This window comes from Calliopsis andreniformis, chromosome 9 (assembly GCF_051401765.1).
Source record: "Calliopsis andreniformis isolate RMS-2024a chromosome 9, iyCalAndr_principal, whole genome shotgun sequence".
Classification (NCBI taxonomy): domain Eukaryota; kingdom Metazoa; phylum Arthropoda; class Insecta; order Hymenoptera; family Andrenidae; genus Calliopsis; species Calliopsis andreniformis.
The window spans coordinates 10,923,290-10,950,060 of NC_135070.1; the positions used below are offsets into that span (position 1 = coordinate 10,923,290).

Here is a 26,771-nt window from a genome sequence, read left to right on the forward strand (position 1 = left end):
TCATATATATTATGCATTATAACTTATACAATTATCAATTCAATTTGCGCAACAGTATATTTATTTATAAATTTGTTAAATCACATTCTAAAAAATAGGTATAAGTAACAAATACATATTTTGCATCCAGCATTTAATATTATAGTTCTCTTTTTAGCTTTGTTCAATCTTCAACTATATACTTCTTGTATATCCCTGTCCTCTATGTGATGTCTACACTGTTGCAGAAATATTTGCTTTATAAATTATTGATGGTATTGTAAGTGATAAATACATACAGTGACAGCCATATGTTCACTCATTTATATTAATCTTTCTTCTTTGTTACTACAAGTGGACCCACATTGTCATTTGTTTCTTGATTATGGCGTCCATGAGAACCATCACAATATGGCCACTGAAATAACAAACACATTTAACAATAAGTACCAATGAACTCTCAGTCTCTTATTTTATTAGTACAGATGCCATATAATAATGTTTACGTATAGTTACTGTGGCAAAGAATCACACAAGCTATTACATAATCATATATCTCATAAGCTTATTCTTAGATATACTTAATGTTGGTCAGTTATAAGTTTCCTCCAAATTTCAAGCATTAAATAAACACATCATAAGCAAAGAAAAAAGTGAACTTACATTCTGAGATCTCCAACAACGACAATATACAACTTTTTCAGTAATATCTTCTATATCAACTGTGTCTACTACTTTATTTACATCCTTTTTTATAGTATGGTTCACTCGTCCACATGGCTGAAAAAAAGAAAAGGTAACTTACATTATTTCAAATATAAGGTCAAACATTAATAAAAATGATTTTTTCAATGTTTCACATTTCACATTTAATACAAATATATCCATGAGGATTATTAAGAACATAGTAGTTACGTAATCAATAGATGAGAAAGAGAAACAGTCGGTAACATATTATCTCAATGTCCTTGATGATATGGTAACTATTAAACTACTTACAGGACCTCTAGCCAGCGGGCAAAATGCTTTGTAGGACATGTAGCCGATGCCAGCTAAGACAGCGGTCGGCGGGATTAAGGCAGCCCAATCTCGCACTAAACAAAAGCATAGAAATCACGTCAGTTTATATTATTTCTCACATTCTTTCGAGTGCAATAGCACTGCACAATATGCAGTGTCATACTTAGCGATTTATTTTCAGAAGTTATCTACTGTGATTTTATTGAATCGTTATACATATCGCGAGGATATTCTTTAATTTCTTACCTCCCAGTCGAAACCATCCTCCTATAGATTCAGGAATAGGTAATCCAGCCAAGTAATTCGGAATAGATACTTTGACGAGGTGTGCAAGTGGCTCCATGTTTGCTACCACTACTGGTGGAGTCAAGTTATAAATCGAATTCGAAAGCAACCACCTTGGAATTAATATTTGAATTACTGTCCATTTAACAAGTGAAATAATTACGTATAACTGTTAGAAAAATCTCGTGAGACAAGAGATATCAGTAATATATTTTTTTGCGACGACTGTTCTTCAAAAATAGTAGAATTATTGATAATCTATTATTTTCACGAAACATTCAAAAATGGAATATTATTTCGCACTAAATCAATTATTCACGCAATTCTTTACTCTCATTTCTCTCTTCGTTTATAACAAAATTTATTTGCAAAATTCTCTTCGCAACGCGTAATCGAATAAGAAAATCAAATAACCTAACCGTAAAAACTGCGAAAATATTTTTCTTTTAACCAATTCTAATAAAACAGCTATAATTTCGTATGTATGTTATATTCATTTCCAACAATATAACACACCGGCAAAATTTGATCAGCGTAGTCGCACAGGTGAAGGACCGGTAGAATCCGAGACCCCAGTATAGCAACAAAGGAACAAGTACAGAAAATAAATCCCAATACGCAAGCAAGCTCATCAATTTTATTAAAAAACCAGTTCAGTAACACGCATAAGAACTCATACAAGAAATATCTCCTCAAAAAACCTCTCAAATAATAATCCAAAATTTCTGCCGCTGCAAGAATCCAGAGCAGGGTTGCCATACGAATTCCCTCCTTGGGAACAGTATAGAAATTAGAAGATAGGAGAAGAAATAACAGCTGTCCTATCTAGGGTATAAGTCCTATACCAATAGGACATCCCTTATTTCTTTCCTCACTTCCCAATTTCCCCCCTACTACACCCAAAGAGGGAATTTCTATAGTAACCCTGATCCATAGGCAGCTGGAAAATTCATACCAACAGGGATGATATAGAATCTGCCGTCCCTTCTGTCAAGTGACGTCTCGGTGCAGAGTGGGGGCTGTTGTTCCACGAGTTCCTTCTGTCCAGTGACATCACAAGGTAGAGAGGGAACTTTTCGAACAGGGTGGGGAGGTCGTAGCAACCAGTGTATCGTTACAGACAGACGGAACGGCGGAAGTGGATGACAGGTTGTACACCATCTCATGTACACCCAGCTCAAATGATTCTGGCCTCACCAACGTGCTTTATCTCCTCATAAAAAAGAATATAAAAAAGAAAGAGATAGAATCATTCAATCGGTCATACATATATATAACGTTAGCATGAACTTCGCTTGCACTGATGCTACAACTTATATTATTATTTGGATGGATTTAGCTCGCGCTGATATCACAGATTTCTTCAAAATCCCCTGTTGCCTTCCTCCACTATCTATACCATATACAACCTCTTCTTTCTTTATTTCATCAATCATAATTTCGTATCCATATTCTGTATACTTAGTCTAACTGCTAAAATATCTCCCATATTACCAAAACCAAGTGACCCGATGCCACACGGTGGATACATTTCATTGCCCATTATACATTAAAACTAAATTGTTACTACCATTGTTAACGCCGACGATCATGCCCTGCCGTCTCTGCGCGCTCGCGGCCCCCTGGCGTCCACTCGCGGTACCATCGCGCAGCGGTCGGCCGTCTTGTAGGTGGCGCCATCCAGTCGCGAGGCGTACGCCGGGCAGAGTAGAGGTGCCTGCGTCGTCCGCAAGGATACGTCGTCGGTAGCCGCGACGCCGCCGCGGTTCGCGCAGGCACAGGTACGAAGTGCGCGCGTTTTCGAGGCGGTATCACGGTTAGGCGCAGGAGTGGCGTTTCCAGCGTACCGTATCTGACACGGTTCGCCCGTGTCGACCGTGCAGCGAGCGTTGCCAGCAGGAGGCAAGCGAGGCGGGCCAGGAACGGAGGCGGTGAGGACGCGGTAGACGGAAAGAGATAGAGTGGTTGTATCGCGCGGTGCAGTGCGAAAAGTGTTCTCTCGCGAGCCCCTGCTTCCTCCCGATCGTGCATACGTGCGCGACTGGGTGTGCGTGCGTGCGGCGAGCGAGGAGAAGACGCAGAGAACGTTGGCCAAGTGACACACGCACGCTCGGCGATAGAGGAGGGAAGAGAGAAAGGGAGAGAGTGTGTGTGAGCGTGTGCATCTGTGTGAGAGAGAACGAGAGAGAGAGAGAGAGAGAGAGAGTGAGGGAGAGAAGCAAGGGAAAACACAGGCCGCCGGATAATCCTTGTGCACGGTGTGCGGGTTTCGCGAAAGGTGCGTCAAATGACAGTGAGGTGATCAATGTGCTTGAAATATGGCTGAGGAGTTGGTGGTCACCCTGAACCGCGGCGACTCGTCGGGATTCGGGTTCTCGCTCCTCGGTACCGCAGGCCTGCCGCACGTCATCTACGACATCGTCGAGAACTCGCCGGCAGCGAAGAGTGGCAAGGTAAGCCTGGCCTGTGTTCTCGTGTGTACACAACCGACCGCCTAGGAAGCCTTGGCGCGCCTGTTGGCTTAGAATCCACCTAAAACCGTGGCGGTTTCCCGGCTGCCGTGGCACAGTGGCTCACAGACCGGTTCACACGCAAACAAACGCATCCTCCCGTGGTTACGTGCGTCGCGAACGTGTCGCTCGGTAGCAAGAGGCTCGAGAGTCGACGGTGCGTTCGTAGGAGACGCAACCCCCTCGTAGATACGCAATAAGCGTGGACGGTCGAAAATGTTGCGAACGTAACGGGCTGAAAATAACGCCCGGTGTATATCGACCCGTGTTATTATCGCGAGCACCCTCTATCGCCCCCGTCTGCTTCTTCCTCGACCTCCGATTGCTTTTTATTTCCACGCTTCGCGAACCCGTGCGCCAGTGGCTTCTCGTGTGTATACAGTCGTCTTAACGTAGATGGTACGGGGCGGGATGCTGATTGGCTGGGTGGGATCGGTTTAACGGCCACATTCCAGCCTGTCGGTCGGTTCCTCTGTTCCTGCGCTTTCTCTTTCTATCGGTCTTTCTCCCAGTTCCCCTGTTTCTGGGGAACCTACCCCTGCTCGGCGATCACACGGATTGGAAAATTCGAGTGAGACGAGGGCAGCCAGAGAGGGGCTTTTTGCGCACCGCTCACGTCGAGTGTCTTCGTTCTTTAACGATCAGTCCTCGTTCCGCGACGTAATATTTCAAACGCAGCCATGTTTATGTGTCGGAATAACGTTTCTGTGGCTCTATAACGAGGTGAATATATGTCACGGTGCCCGATTCGTTTGAGCGTCGTTTAAGGTATCATCGGTTGTACCTGCCATTTGCGTTTCATCGTACGTTGATATTGTTATGGTAATGTGGCGTCTTTTCTGCGCCTTGGCCAATTGTGGGTTCATTGAAAAGTAACGATGGTACTGTTCTCGCGCTTTGCATGGAGCAGCGCATAAACAAGCGCAATGTGAGTCACAGTCGGTTGTGATTTCGTATTCCGGTTGTACGATCGAAATGATTCCGTCTCGTCGAATCAGTTTTAAATTCGTCGAAACTTTTGTTTGAGTTGGCGCATGCGCACCGTTCGCCGATTGCCAATTTTTCTTTTTCGCGGTTACCACTCGTAATCTCGCAAATTGAACGCAGGCCTCCTTCTCCCTTCTGGTTTTTGCGCAGAGAATAGATCGATGGCTCTGTCGGAACTGGTTTCCAATAGTTGCACCGAGCAGGATGCGGATTTCGAATAGCAGATGCAAGAATAGATTAACCGATCAGGGTAGACCAGTTTCGTAGGGATTCTGAGTACGACGAGGGGAGGGATGGGATGGGTCGTTATTACCCTTCACAACGACGCATTTTTACCTGTAGTACTTGTATGCAAATCTGCAAGTGCAAATAAAAACTGTATCGTTCGAAAATTTCAGCTCTCTAATTTCTTGTATAATTTCAGACTTATAGAAACCGAATTCTCTGAAATAGAATTATGGTGCTCGCTATTTACATTCGATGGCGGTACAGGATAAAGTGAAAGACCATGCAACATGCAAAGCCTGTCGCTGAGGGGTTAAGAACTGCGTGTCGTACTGGCATATTCTGTTTTTCTTTGCATCGGATTCTGAAAGGAATGGTTAGGTTAAGTAGTCTTCTTTAAATATGTACATTGTCGCCTCGTTCTAGAAACGTGCCAGTTACAAGCAATCTAAGCGAGTGGTGTCCAAAACTACCGAACACGCATGCGCATCTTTTTGTATCCTGCATAACTGTCGTTCGTGAGGAGAATACACGTAATAAACGAGTTGGTCTTTACGCGTGATTGGAATGTATCCTTGTATGTGTCCGCCCTCTTCTTTTTTTGTTTTTGCCTTCGGGATTCTTGAGGTTCTTGTCCAAGTGGTCAAGTAAGAATGTTGATTTCTCGTCCTTATTCGGACGCGTTAATTTCGTGCAGCTGACCACTTGGGAGGCGTCCCATTTTTTCCAGATATTTTTTATGATTTTACAATCGTAACCTCGGTTGACTACACCAATCATATTACCTCAAATTTTCTTCTTTTTTCCATGTACTTCCCATGAATCAATTTCGATTTTCAGTCCTTCAAAACACATGTCACAGTTTTATTTTTCTGTTATGAACATTAAGTACCTTCGAATTATGCAAGATACTAATTTGAATAGTTAGCGCATAATTTCGTTCGACAGTATCCCAAGTTCATGCTTATACTCAAAACAATCGCCTAAGCTTCCGGAAGCGCGTATCGCGTTTTGATTAGTGTGATTCATTAGCGTGAAGTGGGTATGATAGTAATTAAGTCATCACTGTTTTACATAATTATCAGTACTAATTTCTGTACATGGATTCACTTGGCGTTTATCATTATTCACGAGTTTCGTATGTCGAAATCGTTGGAAGATGCCGAAATTAATCGAATTAGATGTTTTCTTCTAATTAATATGCTCCGCCGTGAGGCTCGCTAGTTGAAAGCAGGTTAGGCCAGTATATCGGTAGGCAGCCACTCGAGATTCATTGTTCGACCGGTACAAAGAACGCGTAATACATTTTGCATTGTTCAACGGACTGCACGGGCTTCACCTGGATTTTTAAAATCGCTTTTTTCCTCTTCTCAGAGACGCTGCTGAAGTTCGAGGCGAAACGAGATCGGCCGTATAAGCAATGCTTAAAAACTTCGTCGGTTGGTTTAATGATTTTATGAATTATTTATAGTTCGTATGAATTATAAATAATTTATGATAAGTGAGCGAAGAACTGATACGTGAGGGCGTTTTTGAAGAATCTACACGAAACTGGAACGGGTAGAACATTGATTTTGTAGATATTCGAAATTTTTATCCCACTTGCTTTTCCATCAAATTCTCATATCCATGGATTTTCAAGTATTACATTATAAATGCCTCGAAAAATGATTTTCGCTCTGGTAGAAAGCGCTGTGAATTTTATAGATTCGCAGAATCGATGAATAGTATTAAAGGCGTCTCAAAAATTCATGCTACGTATCATCGAATAACGTGTTTCAATTTCTTGCTCGATCTGTTTGGATTTTCTGCAATTACATTTTCGAAACGTTCGAACTTTCCATTGGAATATGTCTGTGCAGTTCGAGCTGCATTCTACTTCCGATTTCGATTAATCGATATCTGATCGCTCTCCAAGCAGTAAAATTAATCTCGAACTATTCGTGCGCGATGATTAAAGTGTACACAAAGAAATGTACGCAGAGTAGATAAGCTGCACGCGATAACACCATTGGACGCACTTGCGAAAGCAGATGCAGGCAAATACAGGCCCCGTTCGATCGTACCTTTTTCGTCGGCCCAGTCTGATTACGAAATTGCTTTCATTTTATGTTCTTATGATTTGTCGATTAGCCAGCTTAATAATTCACCAGACAGAAAACGCTGTTATGCAATGCCGTTGCGTGATAACGACAGAAGAAGTCGAAGTTCCTTTAGCAGGAGCACGCGAGCGACCCGACAATTAGTTGACCAAGCGTACACGTCGTCGAATTTCTCGAATTTATCGATCGATCGTTCCCTTGATAGCCTCAAGACGAATGTTCCTCCTAGTTTCCATAATTAAAGCTCTTGAGTGCACGACGTGTGGCTCCCGTAATCTCGCTTGCCGCTTTGGTTAATCGTTCGTTGTTCCATAACGAAAGAGAAACGAACAGGAAATTGGATCTGCAATTATGAGGGAACGGAAAAAAACTTCGAAAGAAGTTGCAGTTTTCGAACGAAACTTTGAGTTTAACTAGAGGAAAAAAATCTGGAAAAACTGGTGAACAATTAGGTATTACAAAGTCGGTTACAGCAAGTTTATGTACAGATACTGTAAAAATTATATAATCTACGTACGTGTATTTCAGAAATTGTTGAAAGTTCGATAATAAAATAGATATTATACCTTTTATTTCGAAGGTAAAGTTTAAAATAGTTTGGGATATTATATCATATTAGAGATATTTACGAGCAAGTAGAAGTTTATTCTCAATTTCCTACAACATTATAACTTCACAGAGTGTATAATATATGTTCACTTTTGTGATTAATTTGAAACTTTAGACACTTGATAAGAGTTTTAAAATGTTTTATTAAAACTCGTAAGTTCTTCAATTTTCCAAACTTCAGTATCTTATATTACTGAAACAAGTTTAGGAATATAAGTTTTAAAGAATCTAAAAGAGGACAGTTCGATTTTTTGTGAATTTTGGTCATGGTAGAATGTCATTTAAAATTATATCTTTTTTTATTGTATGGATGTTTGTTAGGTATGTATCCCGCATAATATAACTTGAGGAGACGCGCTATTTACAAAATACCCGCAACATCAAATTGACATTACATCAATATCTTACATCGCGCAAGCTTCTATCTGACGTATTAATTTCCGTAGGATTTCCACTAGGGTAATTCGATCTGAATTGATCGTGATCGAAAGTGGAGCACTGCACCTCGTTGTGTCGGGGTACGTGCGAAACTGCACAGTTCGAATTCTTCCCAAAGGTCATTCTCATTTCAGTGGTAACTATGTACTTACCATCAAAATTTATAATTACTTTTGGGATACCCTGTAACACGTATACTCACTCTGAAATTTCAGGAATATTTGCCTAATCATTTGGTTATAGCATAATCGATTTGGAAATCAATTTTTCCATCCATCAAGGTTAGTCTCAGTCTTATTTGCGTGCATAGAGTTTCATGAAAATGTCGTTAAATCACGTGAATACGTACCTTGGAAACATCGTTAAGCAAAGTTAACTACATTAATCTAACGAACACAGTTCCTGTTACGTTGTTACACTATACGAACCGAAGTATCAATTGGATGTAGCACAGAATCATTTTAACGAAGTAATCTAACTCAATAGAGTCACTTAAACAAACTTTGAACGAGTTTTCAATTGAGTATCAATTACCTATGGATGTTTCTTTTAACCTCCGAGACTAATTTCTGATAGAGTTATTTGTCATACAAATTTTTCTTAAAATTACGAACACCAGGGTTCTACGAAATAGACTGCAGGTTGCAGACTTTATAGAGATTGCTTAGAATTTTAGATTCATATGAACGAAGTTGAGGGGTAGATTGGAGAACAAAAAAAAATAATGAAAACAATTCCAGTCGAAGCGAAAATAATTTACTATTGGTAGTGCATTGAAATATACATTATTTGTATCCTCTGAGTTATGCTCACGTATTTTCAAACATCCTGTACGATAATAATAAATAACTTCAAGTAATAGTAACCCAGGTCAGAGAGACCTGAAATTTCTAAATTGGGAACATCGCGATCGTGGTACCCATAAACATATCCAAATGGAAATACTAAATATACAGGGCGTTTCGAAATACATGTTACAAATTGGGTCAAGGAGTTTCTATGGCTCAAAATACGACGAAAATCAAGAATGACGAAATTGCGTGGGAGGCTTCGCCTTTAAGTAAAATGCATTTGATAATTAGTCGAGTACACATGCATCTAGCTAATAACTGATGGTACAGATTACCGCTGCTGTGACCGATTTGATATTATTTACGATCAGTATACTACTATCGCCGACTCGTCTCGATCACAGTAACAGTTTGGAATGAAATCTGTAATTTCAGTTATTAGTTAGGTGCATGTGTACTCGACTTATTTTCAAACATATTTTTCCTAAAAACGAAGCCTCCACGCAATTTCGTTATTCTCCATTTTGAGTCATAGAACCTCGCTAATTCAATTTGTATCGTGAATTTCGGTACGCTCTGTATTTCTGGTAGCGCGAACCGCTCCTCTTGTTAGAGAAAATGTCATTGCAGCGAGTGTCCAAGAGCATTTCTTGAATTCTATGGCGTGGCACGCGCGAGAACCCAACGACGGATTCACCCCGTGCGTTTTAATGGGGTTCCCGTAACTTGCATTTCACTGGCACAGATACTCGGCGTGCCACCACGTCGCTCGTTTCCCCCCTCGTTGCTTCCTCTTTTTTCCCCTTATTTTTAATCAGTCGTGATCCACGTTCTCGTCTCTGTTCCGTTTCTCGATGCGCTTCCTCTAGCATCTGCGCGGCGAAAACGGGTCAACGACCACCGAAGAGGTGTATTCTTATTCCGCGTTGTCGCAATAGGTGCCCTGTGATTCTTCTTTCCGACCAGTCAGATGAAAATCAGCCAATGACTGGGTGACGAACGGCTGGACCAAGTTTAAATGGGAATTCTAGTTCAGGGGCCTTCTTCGTGCTCTTTTTAGAGGGCGAGAGTTCGCGAAGTGGTCGGGGAAGTGAACGCTCCAGGGGCTAAAAATAACGGGACTAAGATAAATGTCCTAATGTCTAAACGCTTATGATGTCAGATGTCTCAGTAAGTAAACAACCTAAAATTATATGCTCTAATACTTTAATTATGAGGTTCCAGAAGTTGAGGATTTATTAGAATTGAAGTCTAAAATTGAATAAAATTAATGTTAGTGTTTAGATATTGGGGTAGGGTTAGTTACTGAGACATTTACCTTACAGTATGGGGGAAGCATTTCGTTCAGGATTACTTGCTTAACCCTTACGATTGCAAGACTTTAACCTTTGGTGTATATTCTATGTTTTATGAGAGTGGTTATCGCTGGTAATTGCAAAAGATTGTGTTCTTGTTTTGTTGAGTAGATATCTCATTAATGGAGACATTGTTTCCTCCTTTTCATTCATAGATACCGTTGCGCAAGATTGGTCGCCATAAATTCTTAACAAAGTTCTAAGCTTCGGTCCTGTTGGATGTGATCCAAATTCCATTCAATTTCATTTCTCTCTGATATCAATTTTGTTGTGATTATACATAATGAGACCATTGTATGGTATCTGCATGTATCTATAATACCTGTTTTTTAATATTAGAAAATACTTTAAAGAAATCACTCTTCAAAATTCAAGCATTTGAAACTTTAAACATTCCATAGCCGATCATGTAGAGGGACAGGTTCTCTGTTGCGATATTTAATCAGCAGCACCGTCTCTGAGTCCACTAATAAAAAAATCACCCTGTACAACATGTAGCAACGAATTTATTAAACGAAAACTGAACTCGCCAATTACGAAGGCAGCATATTTGCAACAATCACGTTAATGACTTCGTCCGGTCTCGTACCTGCTCTTTTCCCCATACACAGTAAGCAGTAACGGAAGAAAGAGTCGGAACTGATCGTAGATTAAACGATCTCTAAGTTTTCAAGCGTGCCTCGTTGCCCCAACCTACGTCTGCGCTGTCTGCAAACCGTTTTTTTTTGGTCCGAGGGCACGGATCTCTATGAACGGTTGGAAGGATAGAAGGAAAGGGGAGTCTGTGCCACGTAAAGAGAGAAAAGAAAACGTAGCGTTCTGTTTCTTGCCTCCGTCTTTCCACCCCTCTGCTCCTGGCTCGGCAGGTTTGGCACGAGACCGGAGTGAATAGCGAGCAAACGACATCTGAAAAACGCAACGAGAGGCGCGTCGTTCTGCATTCTGAGCGTGACGCGGGAGAGGGTTCGAGTGCCGATACGGCTTCCCCGAGGTGAAGAATCGTGAAATACATTGTCTTATCTTCCCGCGCGAACAGAAACGTTAGCAAGACAGAAAGGTTGTCGGCGATACGCTTAAACGACGGCACTCGATAGCGTGTCTCGGCGTGGAATTATCGCGGCACTTTTCAGCGATAGCAGCGCCACCGTCGATTTCCTTTTCGCCGCGAAACCGTTAATCCACGGGTTCTTAACCTTTCCTTAGCTGCGTTTCCTTCAAGGAAAGTGCTCGTAAATAAGTTCGGGGAATTTATTGCGTGGTGGTAATTAATTACCCATTGTGTCTTTAGATGGTAGCCGTGGTATTGTTTTAACATTATTTAACCTTGTAATGAACGAGCTTGATCGTTTTAGTTTACTCTCTTTTGTTTGCCACGAGCGTTAAACTTATTTTTAAATTTTCGAATATTTAAATTTCTAATATTTCAAATTTTCGAATATTTAAATTGCAAATTTTCAAATATTCCAGTATTTGAATACTCAGATTTAAAAAATTTCGAAAGACGATTTGTGTTATATTTCTGAACAACATGAAATTTTCTTAAAAAGTGTCATCGTACGCTTAGTATACTAAAATCTTATATCTTTTTATTCAGCATCAACTGACACATAACAACGTATTGTTATTACAGTAATAACGAATAATTTCAACTGCTCTAGTAGTTCTGAGTGTTCAAATATAATACTTCAAAGTGACTGAAATTGGTTAAATACAAATGAATTTACAACGGAAGGTAATTAAATTGGTTAAATACAAATGAATTTACAACAGAAGGTAATTAAATGTTAGATATCTACTTATCAAATATTCATGAAAATGGAAAGGAGTATAAAATTGTTTGAAGCAATATTATTGAGGGACAACATTAATTTCGTTGAGGGTTGTGGTTTCTGATGGCGTCCTTAGGGCAAACTCTCTGAGAGAGCTTGGCACGGAAATGGGTGCGGTGATCTTACAGGTATATTATACAAACGCTGCTCAGGGCTGTATTTTTCAGTAAACACTTGGGGCGTTGTACTTAGGCTTCGCGAGGAAAATGAGAAAGTTGGAAAAATATCATCAAAGCAAATTGCGCTTCTATGTAAATGAAGTACAAGAAAGTTTTATTCTAATTTGAAAACTTTGTAAGCTATGTACTTTAGTAATAAATGCTGGAGAAGTTGATTAATGGTCGAAAAGGAAATTTGAAACTAAGTCTTAAAGAAAAATATATTGTAGTTTCGTGTCAGATAAGTTTTGAAGAAAAGTTTTTAATGGAATACATTTTAATTTTAATAGCCTTTTACAGTGAGTATCTAAGAAATTCGTTTCTTTTCTTAATTATGAAGAAGATGGAACTGAAATATTGTTCGCATGAACATTTTGCCTTGAATTGATAGCTTCTAATATAGAACAGTAAGAAGTTGAAATATCAACCTTGATAGCGATTGAACGATTGTGTTTACCGACATGAATGGACAAACAGCCTTTATGCTCGGCATCGTACAAATATTTAGTGAAAGGGATGCCTTTAATACGTGTATTTACTACCTTTCATGTTATCGTATGTACAATCGTGGGAAACGTGAAAACAACAGTCTATACTAACCGTTTTTGTTACATATTAAGTAACATTTAAATGATACTTGTCTATTGTAACTACATTTCTGCTTCCCACGATTACCTCAAATGAATTAAAATCACTATTTAACATTAATTAAGGAAAGTACATGGAAATAAACAGTTGAACATTTCGAGGAAATATAAAACACATTACAACAATCTTTTCGGGGAATATTAACAGATTCTGGCACTGAAGTGACTAGTAGTTAAAGAGAATTATTACTTCCATCGATAAGCCAGACGAAATAAAAAAAGAAACAGGATGAGCAGAGCTTGAAATAAATCAATCTGTAAATATCAACAGAATCACTGGAAAAACAATTGAGCCATCGAAATACGACGAGCAAGAAAAGTCATGGTAATCCGATCGTTTTCGAAGCCTGCCAAGTAATGCTGAAAAATCGTATTTCCACCGTCCGTCTGCTTGATCTGGTTTTATTTGACGAGAAGAAAGAAGCGGCTTCCTCCTCGTTGGCAATGGAAGAAAAACGATTGACCTGGCGCTCACGTATATTCGAATCTTCGGCCCTTCTTTTCGCGTTAGCTCGATGGCTGCTTTACGAGGTTGAATCGATTCCAATTTGGGTCGGGATATGACGCCATTTTGCGGACTTTGCGACAGGCTTTCCTCTTTCTCAGGAAAAGTCACCGTTGGTCCACGAAAATTAAATAAAAAAAGGAAAAAAGAACAAAAACTACACTCGGTGTATTATTCACTTATTATTATAGTATGTTGATTACGTTTATATAAAATAAGAAAAATATTGACAATTAATGTATTATCGATTTTTTATTAGTTCACAAAATTTCTGATAATTCTCTGAAAAAAATGTTGTCAGTTTTGAATAGATGAAAAAAGTATAAAATACGTAAGTACTTAGAGATCTGTGGAAGTACTTAAGTCGATATCTGTCCACACGATCTACCATTGAATATTTTGTTTCGATATGAGATTCAATATTAGTGTGGGGGTGGAGAGAAACTACGAGGGTGCCTGAGAAACTCGAGACAGAAGTATGTGCTTCACCCTTCCGCCATGATTCAGAGTTCGCGAGCTTCATGCTTTATTTTCTTATCCAAAGTGGAGCATCGATTTCGCCTATCAAAGCCGATTTATACTTATGTTCGTAGAAGGGGCCTGAAAGATGAAGGGTGCTTTGGCACCTGAGGAACATCCAACGACGATAACCGCCTGCTTGACGTCTGCCGTCTTCAGCGGCCTCGAGCCTTTTTGATGCTTATCGATAAGAATCGACTGCCCCTAAGGGTGCAGCTAATCCCTATAATATTATTTCGAGTCCTCTGAAGCTTTACCTTCGAACTTCGTATCAAACTGGAATTTATTCGACCTTTCTGTGAGAGCAAAATAACATTTTGTTATATTTGTTCGACAATCTTCAGCGGAGAAGTTGGCAGCGAGAAAAGAGGAACAGTCGAGAAATAGCGGTGCAAGATGCATTTTCTAGATGTTGGAAGTTGTAGTTTTGACACGTATGTGATGTGAAGTGTTTCTCCACGGGGACTTCTTCCTCTAGAAGCTTTCTAGTGGACATTGGAGCGGCCTTTATCTATGACGCGAGGAAGTATTAAAGGAAAAATAGTATTTTATAGCTGAGAGAATAGCTGTATTATGACCAAGCAGAGATGAGGAAACTGAAAAATCTACTATCGCTATCAACTCCGTTTATCCTTGCAGCTGATAACCACATTTACTATCTCTCGTCGTCAATAGAATAAAACAGTCTACGAACAAAGTTTATCTACAAGTATCGAAGTTACTCTGCTGTTTCACCTGCCCAGGTATGCAACGCCACTTCACGTTACCATTGTGAGTTACACCAACTCGTGGCCACTAAGAGCACCTAAGTGGAACAGACCTAGCTCCATCGACTGAGACCAGACATACCATTCAAAAGAGCAACTGCGAGATAGTTCCATCCACAGCATAACGTACAGTCGGTTTTACTGCAAAAGGGAACGAGTTCACCCGACGAATGGTCAATTCGATCTAGACTGTTCTCGAACCACCGAGGAGCATAACGAATGATCGAACTGGATAATGAGGCAAGGTGGAAAAGTATTAATTAAGGATCACCGCGACGGTGGCACCACTTTATCGGGGAAAGAGGGCATCGTTAACGTTCCGCTGCGGTTTAACGAATGAACGCCGACTCTGGAGAGCTCGACGAGGCAGCACGAGAGAGAGAGAGAGAGAAATAGAGGAAGCTGAACCATTATGTTGCGTTAACGTAACGCTGTCGGGAAATGGGTTAAGGACGTTAAGGCCAACCCTCGTCGCTGGCAAGGAAAGAGTGGGAGCAGACGGAGGAGGACATACCTCATGGCAATGCTCTAGCAAGGAGATAACTTTGCAAACCGAGGCTTCACTTTGTAGTTATTTGCAATTAAATTAGTCTTAGGAAGAAGCTCGGTTGTGTGATCACCGTCTGTCAGGCTTTTGGATGGGAAAATAGATATGAAAAGTTTTATGGATGCATATAAAATATGTGTGTACATTGAACTGAGGAAAGTGACTCTAGAGCAGCGTTGTCCGAGCTTTACTCCCAATTAAAGCAGGCTTCCTCAATCGCTGTGAGTAGAGTGGTGTTGGACAACAGTGGGTTGCATGAAGCCAGTGGCTGTTGGCCACCAGCTGCACACGCTTGTGTATAACGAGATATCAGCTGGTTCTTATTATTTGAATGCGTGGCAGGGGAGACGAACTGGGGAAAGGTCGTTTTATTCGCAAGTAAAGCTTGGATAGCACTCCTTTAGATATCGAATTACGGAGAGTGATTGACAAATAGCGAAATTATCGCGTAGGTGTACACAAACAGCAGCGGATATAAGGAACAAAAATAGAACAAGAATACTTTGGTGAAAGTGACCATTGCTACAGAAAGAAAATTTTTATCATACTTATTTCTATGGTATTTAGTGGTATCTAATCTACTAATTGCACTATAGTAATAATAATTTTTAAAGTGTTATCTACTCATAGTAGTAGATCCAGTCTGGCATGAATAATAAATGAATCTGTAAAGTAGAGGACACCTGGGTCTCATCATTCTTCAAGGATTGATGAATTCATGGCTCGAAGTTTAAGTATGCAACATTGCATCTGTAATGACTACCTTTTATTAGAGAAGCTTCGTTCTATTGAACGCCAATCACATCGCGCAAACAGGAACAATAATTGTGATTATGTGCACACTTGTTATGTTGAAGCAGTGTAAGGTTCTAAGGCGACCTGCCTTTTACCTGAAGTGAAAGTAGCTGTACTAGAACCTGTACCTACAAATTATACCGATCAATCGTTGCATTTGCAGCGCACAAGTTTCATTGAAAACTAAGTTGATCGTTGAAAATATTTGCTAATATTCAGAGCGTGTAAATGGGAAAAAATTTATCTCAAAACTTGTTTCCATTCTTTCCGACATATACACTACTGTGCATAAGTATTTGGACACTTTCACGTCATTGAATCATGTAAAACTCTATAATATAGTTTTCTCTAGAAACCTCACCTCAAACAATTACATAAGGTTTACAAACACCAATGAGAATAACATTTACTATGAGTTAGTATGAATGAAAAAGTGTAGATACTTCATGCATTTTCAGTAATGTGAAAGTGTTCAAATACTTATGCACAGTAGTGTATGTAACCACAGTTCCGTGTAGAATTTTACTAAATAATTTTGTGATACTTGAAAAACACATGTGAACCATCGCCGCGAAGGTTGAATACATAAAGTTGCATATTCAGGATAAAGTTAGCCAGCACTAGAGCCATAAACTATACCAGCTCAGAATTAACCGCTGCTACTTAGCTGTGCATAGATTATTTATTGTGCTGTGCAAACATAGGATCCACTCGAAACGCGAATCGTGTTGATCTTGCATAAAAGTAGAACCCCTTCAGGCAAGCGCTGCGCAGAACACGCTGCAAAGCTGTGTCCAGACACGCGATCGTTCGAGTTCCTGTGTTTTTGATACGCGAGTCCGTCTCGAAATGAAATTCCGGCTGATCCTCGATAATCGATACGTTTTATCCTGCGATTAAGCGAGCGTCGCAAACGGCAATAATCGAGCTTTAATTGGCAATCAAGTTATCGATGTCAAACAACGCGACAGATGGCCCTGTTTTTCTTCTTTTTTTTGGCGCTCCAATTACCGTTCAATTAGTCATTATTTTTGCGCACTGCGTCGATGGCCAGCGGTTCACGTTGCCAGGAAACTTTGGATCTTTCGTTTGAAGCTTGGACTGTGTATGATCGATTTCGGTTTGTTGAAACTTGAAACATTGTATCCCTGGCTTTTCGAACCGCGCAAATATTGAGTATCCTGGTTTGCTACAATTAGTAAACAGGGATACACACTCGTGTAGGTTGCCACAGAAGCTTTCACATTTAGTCGAACTCTAAGGGGACGAGTTGGATCCTTCAAAATCCAGCGTTCATCGAATTGGATATAAACTTCAAGCATTTGTAATAACTCCTCATGGAGCATTATAGTTTTGGAAACTCCAGTGGAACAAACGTCGGATACTTGTGTGAATAATCAGAAAAGTGCATTACACAGTTCATCGAGACTTATGCAAATTTAACAATTTGAAAACTAAAAAATTAAAATTTTGAACATCTAAATCTAAAAATTTGAAAATTTGAAATATTTAAAAATCTAAAAATCTGAAAATTTGAAATATTTAAAAATTTGAAAATTTGAAATATTTAAATATTTAAAAATTTGAATATTTGAAAATTTTAAATATCTAAAAATTTGAAAATGTGAAATATTTAAAAATTTGAAAATTTGAAATATCTAAAAAATATCAAATATTCAAATTTTGAAATTACTAAATATTCCAATGTTTAAATATTAATATTTTCACATTTTCTAAATATTCAAATTCTCAAAATTCGAATTTTGCGCATGGAACTCTATAATACTTCAGATATTTCCTCCTAATACCACACTATCTCAAGAGTTTCAAGTTCGCAAATGTGTAGATCTAGACATGGAAGAGTAAAGCGTATCAGTAATTTAGAATCTCTAGTTGTTTTCGTCGCCCTAGTTGTACGTAGCAATTCCCTTTGAAGGCTTTCAGAGATAAAGCTGACGAGTCTTCCTTGGTAAATAACGAAGAAATTGCGATTCTCCAAGTCCCAATTTGAATTTGCTGTTCCTGTACCTCAAGAAACCGGATGCCGTGGTGAAGGTGCAGAGAGGAGACCTTAATCTCGAGAATGAGGAAAAAGTCACGTTCGTATCGGAGACGTTGAGACCCTGTTTCTGTTCTTAACGTGGAAGCCTCATCGTATACATTGATAATACGATCACAGGATCGGGAATATCGGATTCCCAGGATTCCCGTGCGCCTCTGACCAGATTCTACGACGCGACGTCGATACGCGTTGTCCTACGTTATTGGAAATGTTGGGTGGACATGTTCCATGCTGCTCACGGTTCATCTATCCGCAAGCATCCATTTTTATGCACCAAGGAGGCATTAAGTGGAGCGATGCTATTTTTAAGACTGACGAACCTGTTTTTTCACCAGCGACAGGAGTTACTTTCGAGCCGATTTTTAATGCAGATTTAAAGTATACATTTTGCGTCACTCTGAGATACTGTCTGATTTCATGAAATATTAGGCTAGTGCATTATTAAAACACTGTGAACAGTTTCTTCATGTTTCTGAAAAACTTTGAATTATTTTTAGGATGCTCTTGCGTATTTCTAAAATGACGAGAATTCGATGGTCTTTTTTTTATAGAACTGTGTATATTTAACCAGACCGAACTGATTTATATTAGTGAATTTCGCGTAAATTTCCATGATTTGAGGGTGATGAAATATTATCCGTTTAATAAGTAAACATATGTTTTTGAGGTATAGTAATTTAATATTATTTGAATATCTCAAATGTTATACAGTGACGAAAATAGTGAAACTTTTGATATTAATAATTTTTCAATCGTGGAAAGAAATATTTCTTTAAAATTAGAATTTAAATATTCGATTATTGGGGAATATGAATATTGGACTATTCACAGATTTCAGTACTTGAATATTTAGACATTGTGTATTATTTGAAAATAGGAGAATTCAAATGCATAATTCGACAATTTGAAAATCAGAAATCGTTCGACTCGAGGGAACCCTTGAAACACTTCTGCCTGAAGATTTTACGTATCCACTGAATAGAATAGAACGTCCTCGAGCCGATCCAACAGTGGAAACAACCTTGTCAGATCCGATTAGCGAGCGCGATTTCGAGGGAAAAAGAAGAGACACAGGTCGCAGTTGGAAGCGGGTAGGAAATGACAATCGTGAAGTAACCGTTTTAACGAGTTTACTCCGGCGTTGCCTGCGCGAATCAGGATAATACGAGTGCACTTACGAAGTTATACGACCGCTCTCTCGCTAAATTTAGTTCCCGCTGCGAAAAGAGGAGAGAAAGAGAAAACGATGGATGAGAAAAGGCTGTGTAAAAGCGAGAGTACATTGGCTTCTCCCCTTCGTGCATTCTTTCGCGCCATCGTGGCACGGTTTCGCGAATTTAATAAGTTCAGAGCCGCCACGAGAGCTCGTCGGACTAAAAATTTTCCGGGTCGACAGGGTCCCTGTCGTGCATGAAAAAACTGTTTCTTCCTCCTTCCTTTCATCCTTACAATCACGTGAAATCGTTTAGCTCGCTGTGCTAGCGAAAAGCCAGTCGACGAATAAGTGCCCACTGTTATTCCTATTAATGTTTGAATATCAAAGCGCTCCTCCATATCGGTCACTATTCGTATCGATATATTATTCAGACGAGTACTTCGAATTTTCCTATTGTGCTGATCCTCTAGAGACAATTTTATCAACGTGACGTGAGTTATTAAATCACTGTAAATTGATAATTATCGTTTTTAGCTCAAATAATGTGCAACATTTTGACTGCTGCGTAAAAAGTTACAGAATTCGAATAATCGTTTTTCTAAGCTCAATTCAAATTTTATGAGACTATTAAGAATTATTTCCTCGATTTGCACATTTGAAGAAAATTATTGCTTTGGTTACCGATGAGAATAATTACACTTTATTTTATTATTTTGATATCGATTGGATATGAATTTCCCTTTAAAATAATGAATGCTGGTTACAGTGAAAATGTTGCATTCGACTGACTTTTCGAAGCAGATGCTCATAGATCTGGAAGGATCATCATCACACACATCAATTGTCGTAAAACTCGCGTTATACATAGGAAAAATTGGGTTCACGGAAGTGGAACGAATTGCAGCCAGAGGATTACATCGCACACGCAAGCCTGTGCACGGTGGTGCATGCGCGCACGTGCTGACTCGTATGAATATGCATACACTTATGCGCCGTCCTCACGGCAGCGGGCAAATTCGTGCTCGTTAGTTTCAGCCAGTTGGTATTGCAGCCGATGTTGCCATGTTGTTACGGTGCAGCCAGATCAAGCAAGAAAAATGGAGATCCCTTGATCTTGTGGCGCCAATAATATGTACTTAAGATAGGGAAAGCGTATACTCCATGTAAGTACTTGTCTTTCCTTTTATTCCATCGACTGCAGTCTAACGTGCATGAAATTGACTGCACTTCTGCTGCAGTTAAGTTTTTAGTTATCTCCCGCAGATTTCTTTACCCTGTCATAAACGTAGCAGGAAAACTATTTTAATTAAAATTCATTACTTTCATCTGTATTTGAGATGTACTTAATTACATTGAAATTCATCATAAGTAGTATCTACAGTAAGTATAAAAGGTAACACAAAAACACAATATGAAAATTATAATATCTATATAAATTAGTTCAATATAGTGTGCCTCAAAAATGTTACACGAAAAAATTACAAAGTGACGCTGATTCTGTGTTTTCGAAATCCCCAGGGTACAAACAGTCTATAAATTAATTTTCCCCTGTCGTTAAAACGTTACTCGCAGCTCGATCCTGCAGTCAAACTTTTTTTCCCTTTTTCAACAAAACACCAAAACTGGTTCTATCGGTTTCGTTGCTCGCGCCGTGTCGGCTATAATTTCCAACGTTGTGGAAATCGAGTTTTAATCGAACAGTTCAATCCACCGTGTGAATGGGACGGTTTCACGGTTTGTTAAGGACACTCGAAATCGAAACACGAGCCAGGACAGTATAGTATTTTATAACCAACAGATCATTTCGTGCCTCTGAATCGATCTCGCGGAAAATCGACCCCTCTTCCCATCGATTCGGAGAATCCTCGAGCACTATGCAGCAAGGATGTCACGATTCAGCGATTTTTCACGTTCTTACGCAACGTTTCGCTCTTCCGTTCAGCCTGGCGAGTTCGCGCAAGGGCGAGGCTCGTCGACCGCGAATCGCATTAATCTTGAGCCACAACCGCGAACGATCCTAATCTCCCTGCTATTACGACAATTCACGCTCGAAGTATCCTGCAAACATCGTTTCAAATGCATACCCTAGTTCCTTCAGCCGCTCGAGTCTCCGCCGCGGCTACTTTGCCCTCTATTGCGCCTCCCGTGGAAGCAGTCGCGCAGCTGACGTAACTGGCCGACACGGTCGTTCCGAGCCCCGAGGAAAATGTTCAGCTTTCTGAGGTCGTTGGGAGGTTCGCCGCAAATAGTGGGATTAGGGCAGGCGGTCCAGACTGGGCCGTCGTTCCACAGGAGATCGAAGCCGCCGATTCTGGTTTCTCGGCCGGTGAAACGACCCTCGAAGTCGAGGACGTTCAGCGTGTCGTCGAGGAGGTCGAACTTCAACCGATAATCTTCGGTATCTGTGCCCGTCAGGGCTGGCGAGGCGTTCACTTCGAGCAACCATGGCGTCAAATCCTCGTCGAGCAGTATATCGTAGCCGTAGAGCTCGAACGAGTTCCTTCCTTGCATTATCACTGGCTGGACTGCCAACAAACTGGCCATTATCACGCCTACGAGGGTGTATGCTCATGAGATTGATCGAAGGTTCTGTGGGGATCGGTTTGACAAGCTGGAAGTGGTGTCAGGGATAACGAGAAAGGAATCTGTGTCTGAGAACCAGAATAACTGAAGTTCGTTTATGTCAAAAATCAATTTCATGTGCCACTTTATCTGGTTTTTCTTTATTTTATTAGAGAAGAGTAGGAATCTATTTGATCAGATTTACTTTTTTTTATTATTGTCAAAAGTAGCAAAGAAGGACATGAGTTATTCTGGCTCTCAAGTTAATAGTGTCTAAGGCAGGCAGAATGTTCTCCTGTTACATTGTAACATAAAAATTGTAGATGGATGACTCTGATAGCTAGGTACATAGTAGGTACAGTCGAGAGCTGATGGGTTTTGACCTGATTCCATTAATTAGCATATGAAATCTGAGAAATAGTATTATCTACTGACTACCACGCTATGTAATATCACGTACACGACCAACTAATAGCAATGTGTTCTATAGAAATAATTGCGTAGAAGTTTTACGACAGAATTGAAGTGTTCTACTTTCAATTTAAAATTCAGCTGCATTCAACACTAGCACAATAAAATTTCAATTATTCGAAATACTATGAGATGCAACCTTATATTCTGATAATTTCATCTATTATCTTTCAGCAGGCTATTATCAGGTCATTACTGAAGCCTCAATCGATATTCTACTGTATTCATATTATTATTATATCCGATAAACGCAACGTTAAATAATAGACATTACGAATGATCAAGATCCAATTAATCTGGGTTCTACTATATTTATACGCTTATCGAAATTATTATTCACTACGAATACTAATCAATAACCAGCATAATGATTACCCCTAGACTCCGCCGTTAAAAGTAATTACCAGACGAAAGAAGGAAACTAACCAGCGATCCTCTGAAACAAAGCCTCAACAGCCTCCGCGCCATGGCGGGCGGTCAAGAACTCTCTAACTCTGATCAAGGCCCATTTGCAGCCCTTCTTCAGCTCCTCCTTCTTCTCGTGCCCGTCGATTTTAAGCTGTATCGCCATGTTCGTCAAGTGCACCCGGCTGTCGTCTATGTTGTCCAGGTCGAACAGCTCGGCTGATAAGCGCGCAAACCCCTCTCTAGCCAGCCAAGCTTTCAGGGGATGGAACGAGGTCACCAGGGCGTAAATACGTAGATCGAACTTCCTTCCTGAAACCGGATAGAGACGTTTACAAACTTTCGGCCCAATTCGCCCCCGAAGGAGCGGCTGGTTCCTACTCAGAGGTATCCACAGCCTCTGAGACCATTGACGGGAGAGAGCTTTTGAATCGTTCGACATTCAAGCCTTTCTCATTTCACCGACGCCACCGTACAAAAGCTTTCCTTCACGGATCCCAGCCCCCTGGCATTCGCTTTCGGGGGGGCATTGAGGCGTCCTCAACAACGCGAGGATTCTTCCACGGCGATAAGAACCGTCTCGGGCGCGCACAAATGGCAATCGGCCGAAAGCACGAACCTGCCAGGAGGTAAGGATTCTCCACGTATCTCTGAACGATGAACGTCTCCGCGGGCATCTCCATTGGCTGAATCCCGAACTCCCTCGTCCTCCACTCGGCCAGATCCTTCAGTTTCCTGAACAGGAAGATTCCCCTGCCCTGCGACCTCCCTGCAGGCTTCACGATCCACGTGGCGCCTGGCTGCTTGTGGTACTCCTCCGCGAACAGCCTGTAGTCGTTGGGCAGCTCGAATGTTAGGGGCATCGAGTCGCAGAGTTCAGCCTCGGCGATCTTCTTCGACTTGAGAAGCGACTTTTTGTACCGCTTCAAATTCCTGTAGAGGAAGTTCTTGCGTGTCAGTTCGTAATGGTTGCGGAAGTGGGGTATCTTCTGGTACGGTGTTAGTTTCGAGTCCAGGGCCAGCCGGACGTCAGTGATCTCGCACCACCAGAGGTGCCAGCTGGTGTCGTTAGCGTCGGTTATCTTTAATGGAGAGAAAAATTGGCGTGGAAGTAATAACATTGCGGGGGCGGAATTGATTTCGACCCTTGTGGTTCTTTTTATTCACCTTTTTGTGTCTAGTATATTATTATCTTTAGTACTTATTTCAGACAATGAGATAATTTGTATTATGAACTATGTTTCCTTTTTATGAATTAGGTTTATGGTAAACGCACTACTTGCTACTCTATTTGGAGTGATTAATTGATAATAAGTGACTACAATTTGCAGTTTGATTTGGTAACTATTTACAACAGAGCACTCCTCATCGATTTTAATGAAATTAAAGTATGTTATAGGAATCAGCATTGTGAACAAGCTTTGAACAAATTCAACGTAATAGTATCAACAGTGTTTTGCAAATATCTCTGAAATTAAGGCTGAGTGGCGATTATACAGGGCGATCAGTTTATCTGGAAACCTTCCGAGTGTTAGTAGCATGTACTCTAAATGCTGTTAGCATTGTAAGCGCTGCCAACACCCATTAGAGGGTTTCCTGATCATCCTGTATACATAGGAAAAAGTTGTTCAACATCTTGTCCTCTATAATATCCCCAGAAATCATCGAAATCAGCAAGACGTGCCCTGATGTAAATAATTACCTCTTGCTCTTTCCTCTACTGCGATCAGAGCAAAATAAATTACAAACTACGTAAAGGAAGGATCACTGTCCCCGATAACCGCAAGAGGTGGCGTCTCTACCCATTGAAATTCACTGTCCATTGTCTTGGACACCTTCAGGTATAAAAGAACCGGACCAGGCTCAGAGAAATCATCGGCATTATCAGCCTCGGAGCGGTCAATTGTCGCCAGAAAATTAAACCCATTTACCAGGGTCGCGAGGCGTGCATTATATTTGTAATCTGGAATCAAGGTTCCCGTTGTTTGCCAGAGGACAATGCGGGTTTTCGCGTAATCGGGGCCACGCTCTTACCCATACGGGGCGAGACGGTGCGCTTTTAATACGGTTTTGTTCAGCTGAAGAGCCTTAAAGGGGTATCCAAGATACGCTTGCACCTTCTATAGGGACGCTCGTTAAGGTCGCGGCATGAATAAGGGACATTCCATTACCTGGGTCCATCCTCTCGCCAGCATCACCCTAACCTGCGTCGAGGGAAAGTCACAGCGAAACTTGATGACCTTGTCGTCCCCGTTCTGCTTCTTTCTCGCGTTTGGGCACCTTTTTTCTCGTTGCGTGGACAACGAGCCGTTCTCTGTCGCTGGCTCGCTGGATTCGCGCACCGATGCAGCGCTCCTCGGCATTCTTTCGTAGATAGAATCGGCGAAACGGTCGGGAAAGAAGTCGCTGGCATTCGGCCGGATTATAACGTGGCCGTACGCATTAGGCTAATGCGACGGAACGCGCACAGGCGTGAATTGATACGCTGATCTCGGTTGCGTAACGTTCCTCGAGCAAGTTCAGGCCTAGCGTTGCACGAGTTCGTTCGCTCGTGATGTAATTGCATGTGTGACTGATTCTGATTACGTGTTACGTTCAGATTGTGTCTGATACGGTAGAGAAAGGGCCCTGAGGGATTACGAGGGTTTAGAAAAATTTGATTCTACTTTTTTTTAGCGCTATTTGAAGTATTGAGAATGGGTTTGAAGAGGCAGGAACATTATCAAATTTTCAAATAGGTATTTTTCACAAACTTAACATTTTCGATATTGCGTATTCAAATATTTGAACGTTAAAAGTACTTAGTATTACAATTGTAATAAGATTTAAATGTTACAATTTTGAAATTAAAAATTTTTTTAATTTTGGGGATCTCTTTATTGGTTTTAATTTTAGTCATAGAATTGTCAAAGCGACTAACTTAGAATTTCCAATTAAAATATACGCAATTCTATGTATTATTCTATCATATAACATGCAGATAATTTATTAATGTATTTTCTTTTGCCTTCTATTTCGAAACAATTAAAAGATATACTAACATTAATCATTGGTAAACAATCCTTTCAAAAGATTACACAGATTTTATAAAGTGCACGATGTCTATAAAACGTTTCTTTTTGTTAAAAGAGTTATTCAACCCCTGAAAAAAAAAGGCGCGAACAACGTCTGGAGTAACAATCGCCTTCTTTATCCCCGAGACACAAAGAGCACCTCCTCGCTCGATAATCATAATGCTTTCAAAATTAATCCGACAATTGGCACCCGGCGTTACTCATGGGAGCCACGTTTCACCTCTCACGTGGCGGGACAGAAAAGAAGCTTACATCGTATCACACCGTTTTATCCTCACTTTACACTCCACTACCAGCGGTGTGCAATATCGCCTGGCAATATTCGCCACGAGGGGAAGAAACCCAGAGATACGACGATGTCCTGAAATTTTGTGAGCTCTTCCCCTATGTGTTTAACGATAACACACGTAGTACAGAGTGCAAATAATATGGTGTACGTGTCTGGAATGGGAATGTGTAGCAATAGATAATGTTTACATGACGTAGTTTGTGTATCCTATATTTCTATGTCTCTCCACCGTGAGAATTTGTTAATTGAAGAGGTCCTGCGGTAGAATAATCGTTTATGAACCTTATACACTTATTTTTAATTGATTGAAATATGTATTAACTGCACTGTTTACTCTGATTTTATTTTATCATCTGAATTTTTTATCATGACAATATTCTTTAAGTAGCTGATTAACATTGATTAGCATCAGCGAGCTTCGTACGTCTTATCGATTCTCAGTTGTTCTTACATTACTATCAAGTGTAGTCAATAGTATTTATCAACTCAGGAGAATTTTTAAAATAATTTGTCAGTAATTATAAAGTACGCGTGCATCATTTAATTTTGAAGACACTAGCTTTCTAAAGATACACTTTTCATTTCCACTTGCACAGTGTGTTTGCAGATAAAAATGCACTGTGAAGAATTAGTGATTGAATCGTCTATAGTAACATATACAGGGTGTCCCAAAAATGTTGGAGT

General features: G+C 40.4%; 4 protein-coding genes across 5 annotated transcripts in view; 1 reads left to right on the top strand and 3 right to left on the bottom strand.

The window, feature by feature from the left end:
• Nucleotides 1–43: 43 nt before the first annotated feature.
• Nucleotides 44–1,397, bottom strand: Cisd2 (CDGSH iron sulfur domain 2). 2 transcript variants are annotated; one of them, XM_076385645.1, is made up of 5 exons: nt 1,246–1,397; nt 979–1,073; nt 643–759; nt 279–397; nt 44–218 (listed from the first exon to the last, which is right to left on the bottom strand). In XM_076385645.1, exons 1-4 carry the CDS (start codon nt 1,340–1,342, stop codon nt 308–310), a joined length of 399 nt encoding a protein of 132 aa, XP_076241760.1. In that variant the 5' UTR covers nt 1,343–1,397; the 3' UTR covers nt 44–218; nt 279–307. The 2 variants fall into 2 exon arrangements, with proteins under 2 accessions (XP_076241760.1, XP_076241759.1); XM_076385644.1 differs by having other exon boundaries at nt 44–397.
• Nucleotides 1,398–2,358: 961 nt separating this feature from the next.
• On the bottom strand, nt 2,359–3,449 carry LOC143183378 (uncharacterized). The gene is made up of 3 exons (XM_076384903.1): nt 3,391–3,449; nt 2,855–3,325; nt 2,359–2,497 (listed from the first exon to the last, which is right to left on the bottom strand). The coding sequence occupies exons 1-2, from the start codon at nt 3,447–3,449 to the stop codon at nt 2,860–2,862; spliced, it is 525 nt and encodes a 174-aa protein (XP_076241018.1). The 3' UTR covers nt 2,359–2,497; nt 2,855–2,859.
• A 24-nt stretch (nt 3,450–3,473) lies between these two features.
• Nucleotides 3,474–26,771, top strand: part of Efa6 (Exchange factor for Arf 6) — a 51,103-nt gene continuing 27,805 nt past the window's right edge. Inside the window, exon 1 of the mRNA XM_076385640.1 lies at nt 3,474–3,737. Within this exon, the coding sequence (XP_076241755.1) occupies nt 3,603–3,737 (135 nt within the window). The 5' untranslated portion in view covers nt 3,474–3,602. The remainder of the gene's footprint in view (nt 3,738–26,771) is intronic.
• On the bottom strand, nt 21,381–25,956 carry LOC143184139 (putative tubulin polyglutamylase TTLL9). Its single transcript, XM_076386169.1, has 10 exons — nt 25,802–25,956; nt 25,699–25,760; nt 25,536–25,643; nt 25,443–25,476; nt 25,338–25,352; nt 25,209–25,296; nt 24,896–25,171; nt 23,344–23,806; nt 22,746–23,036; nt 21,381–21,838 (listed from the first exon to the last, which is right to left on the bottom strand). Exons 1-10 carry the CDS (start codon nt 25,954–25,956, stop codon nt 21,381–21,383), a joined length of 1,950 nt encoding a protein of 649 aa, XP_076242284.1.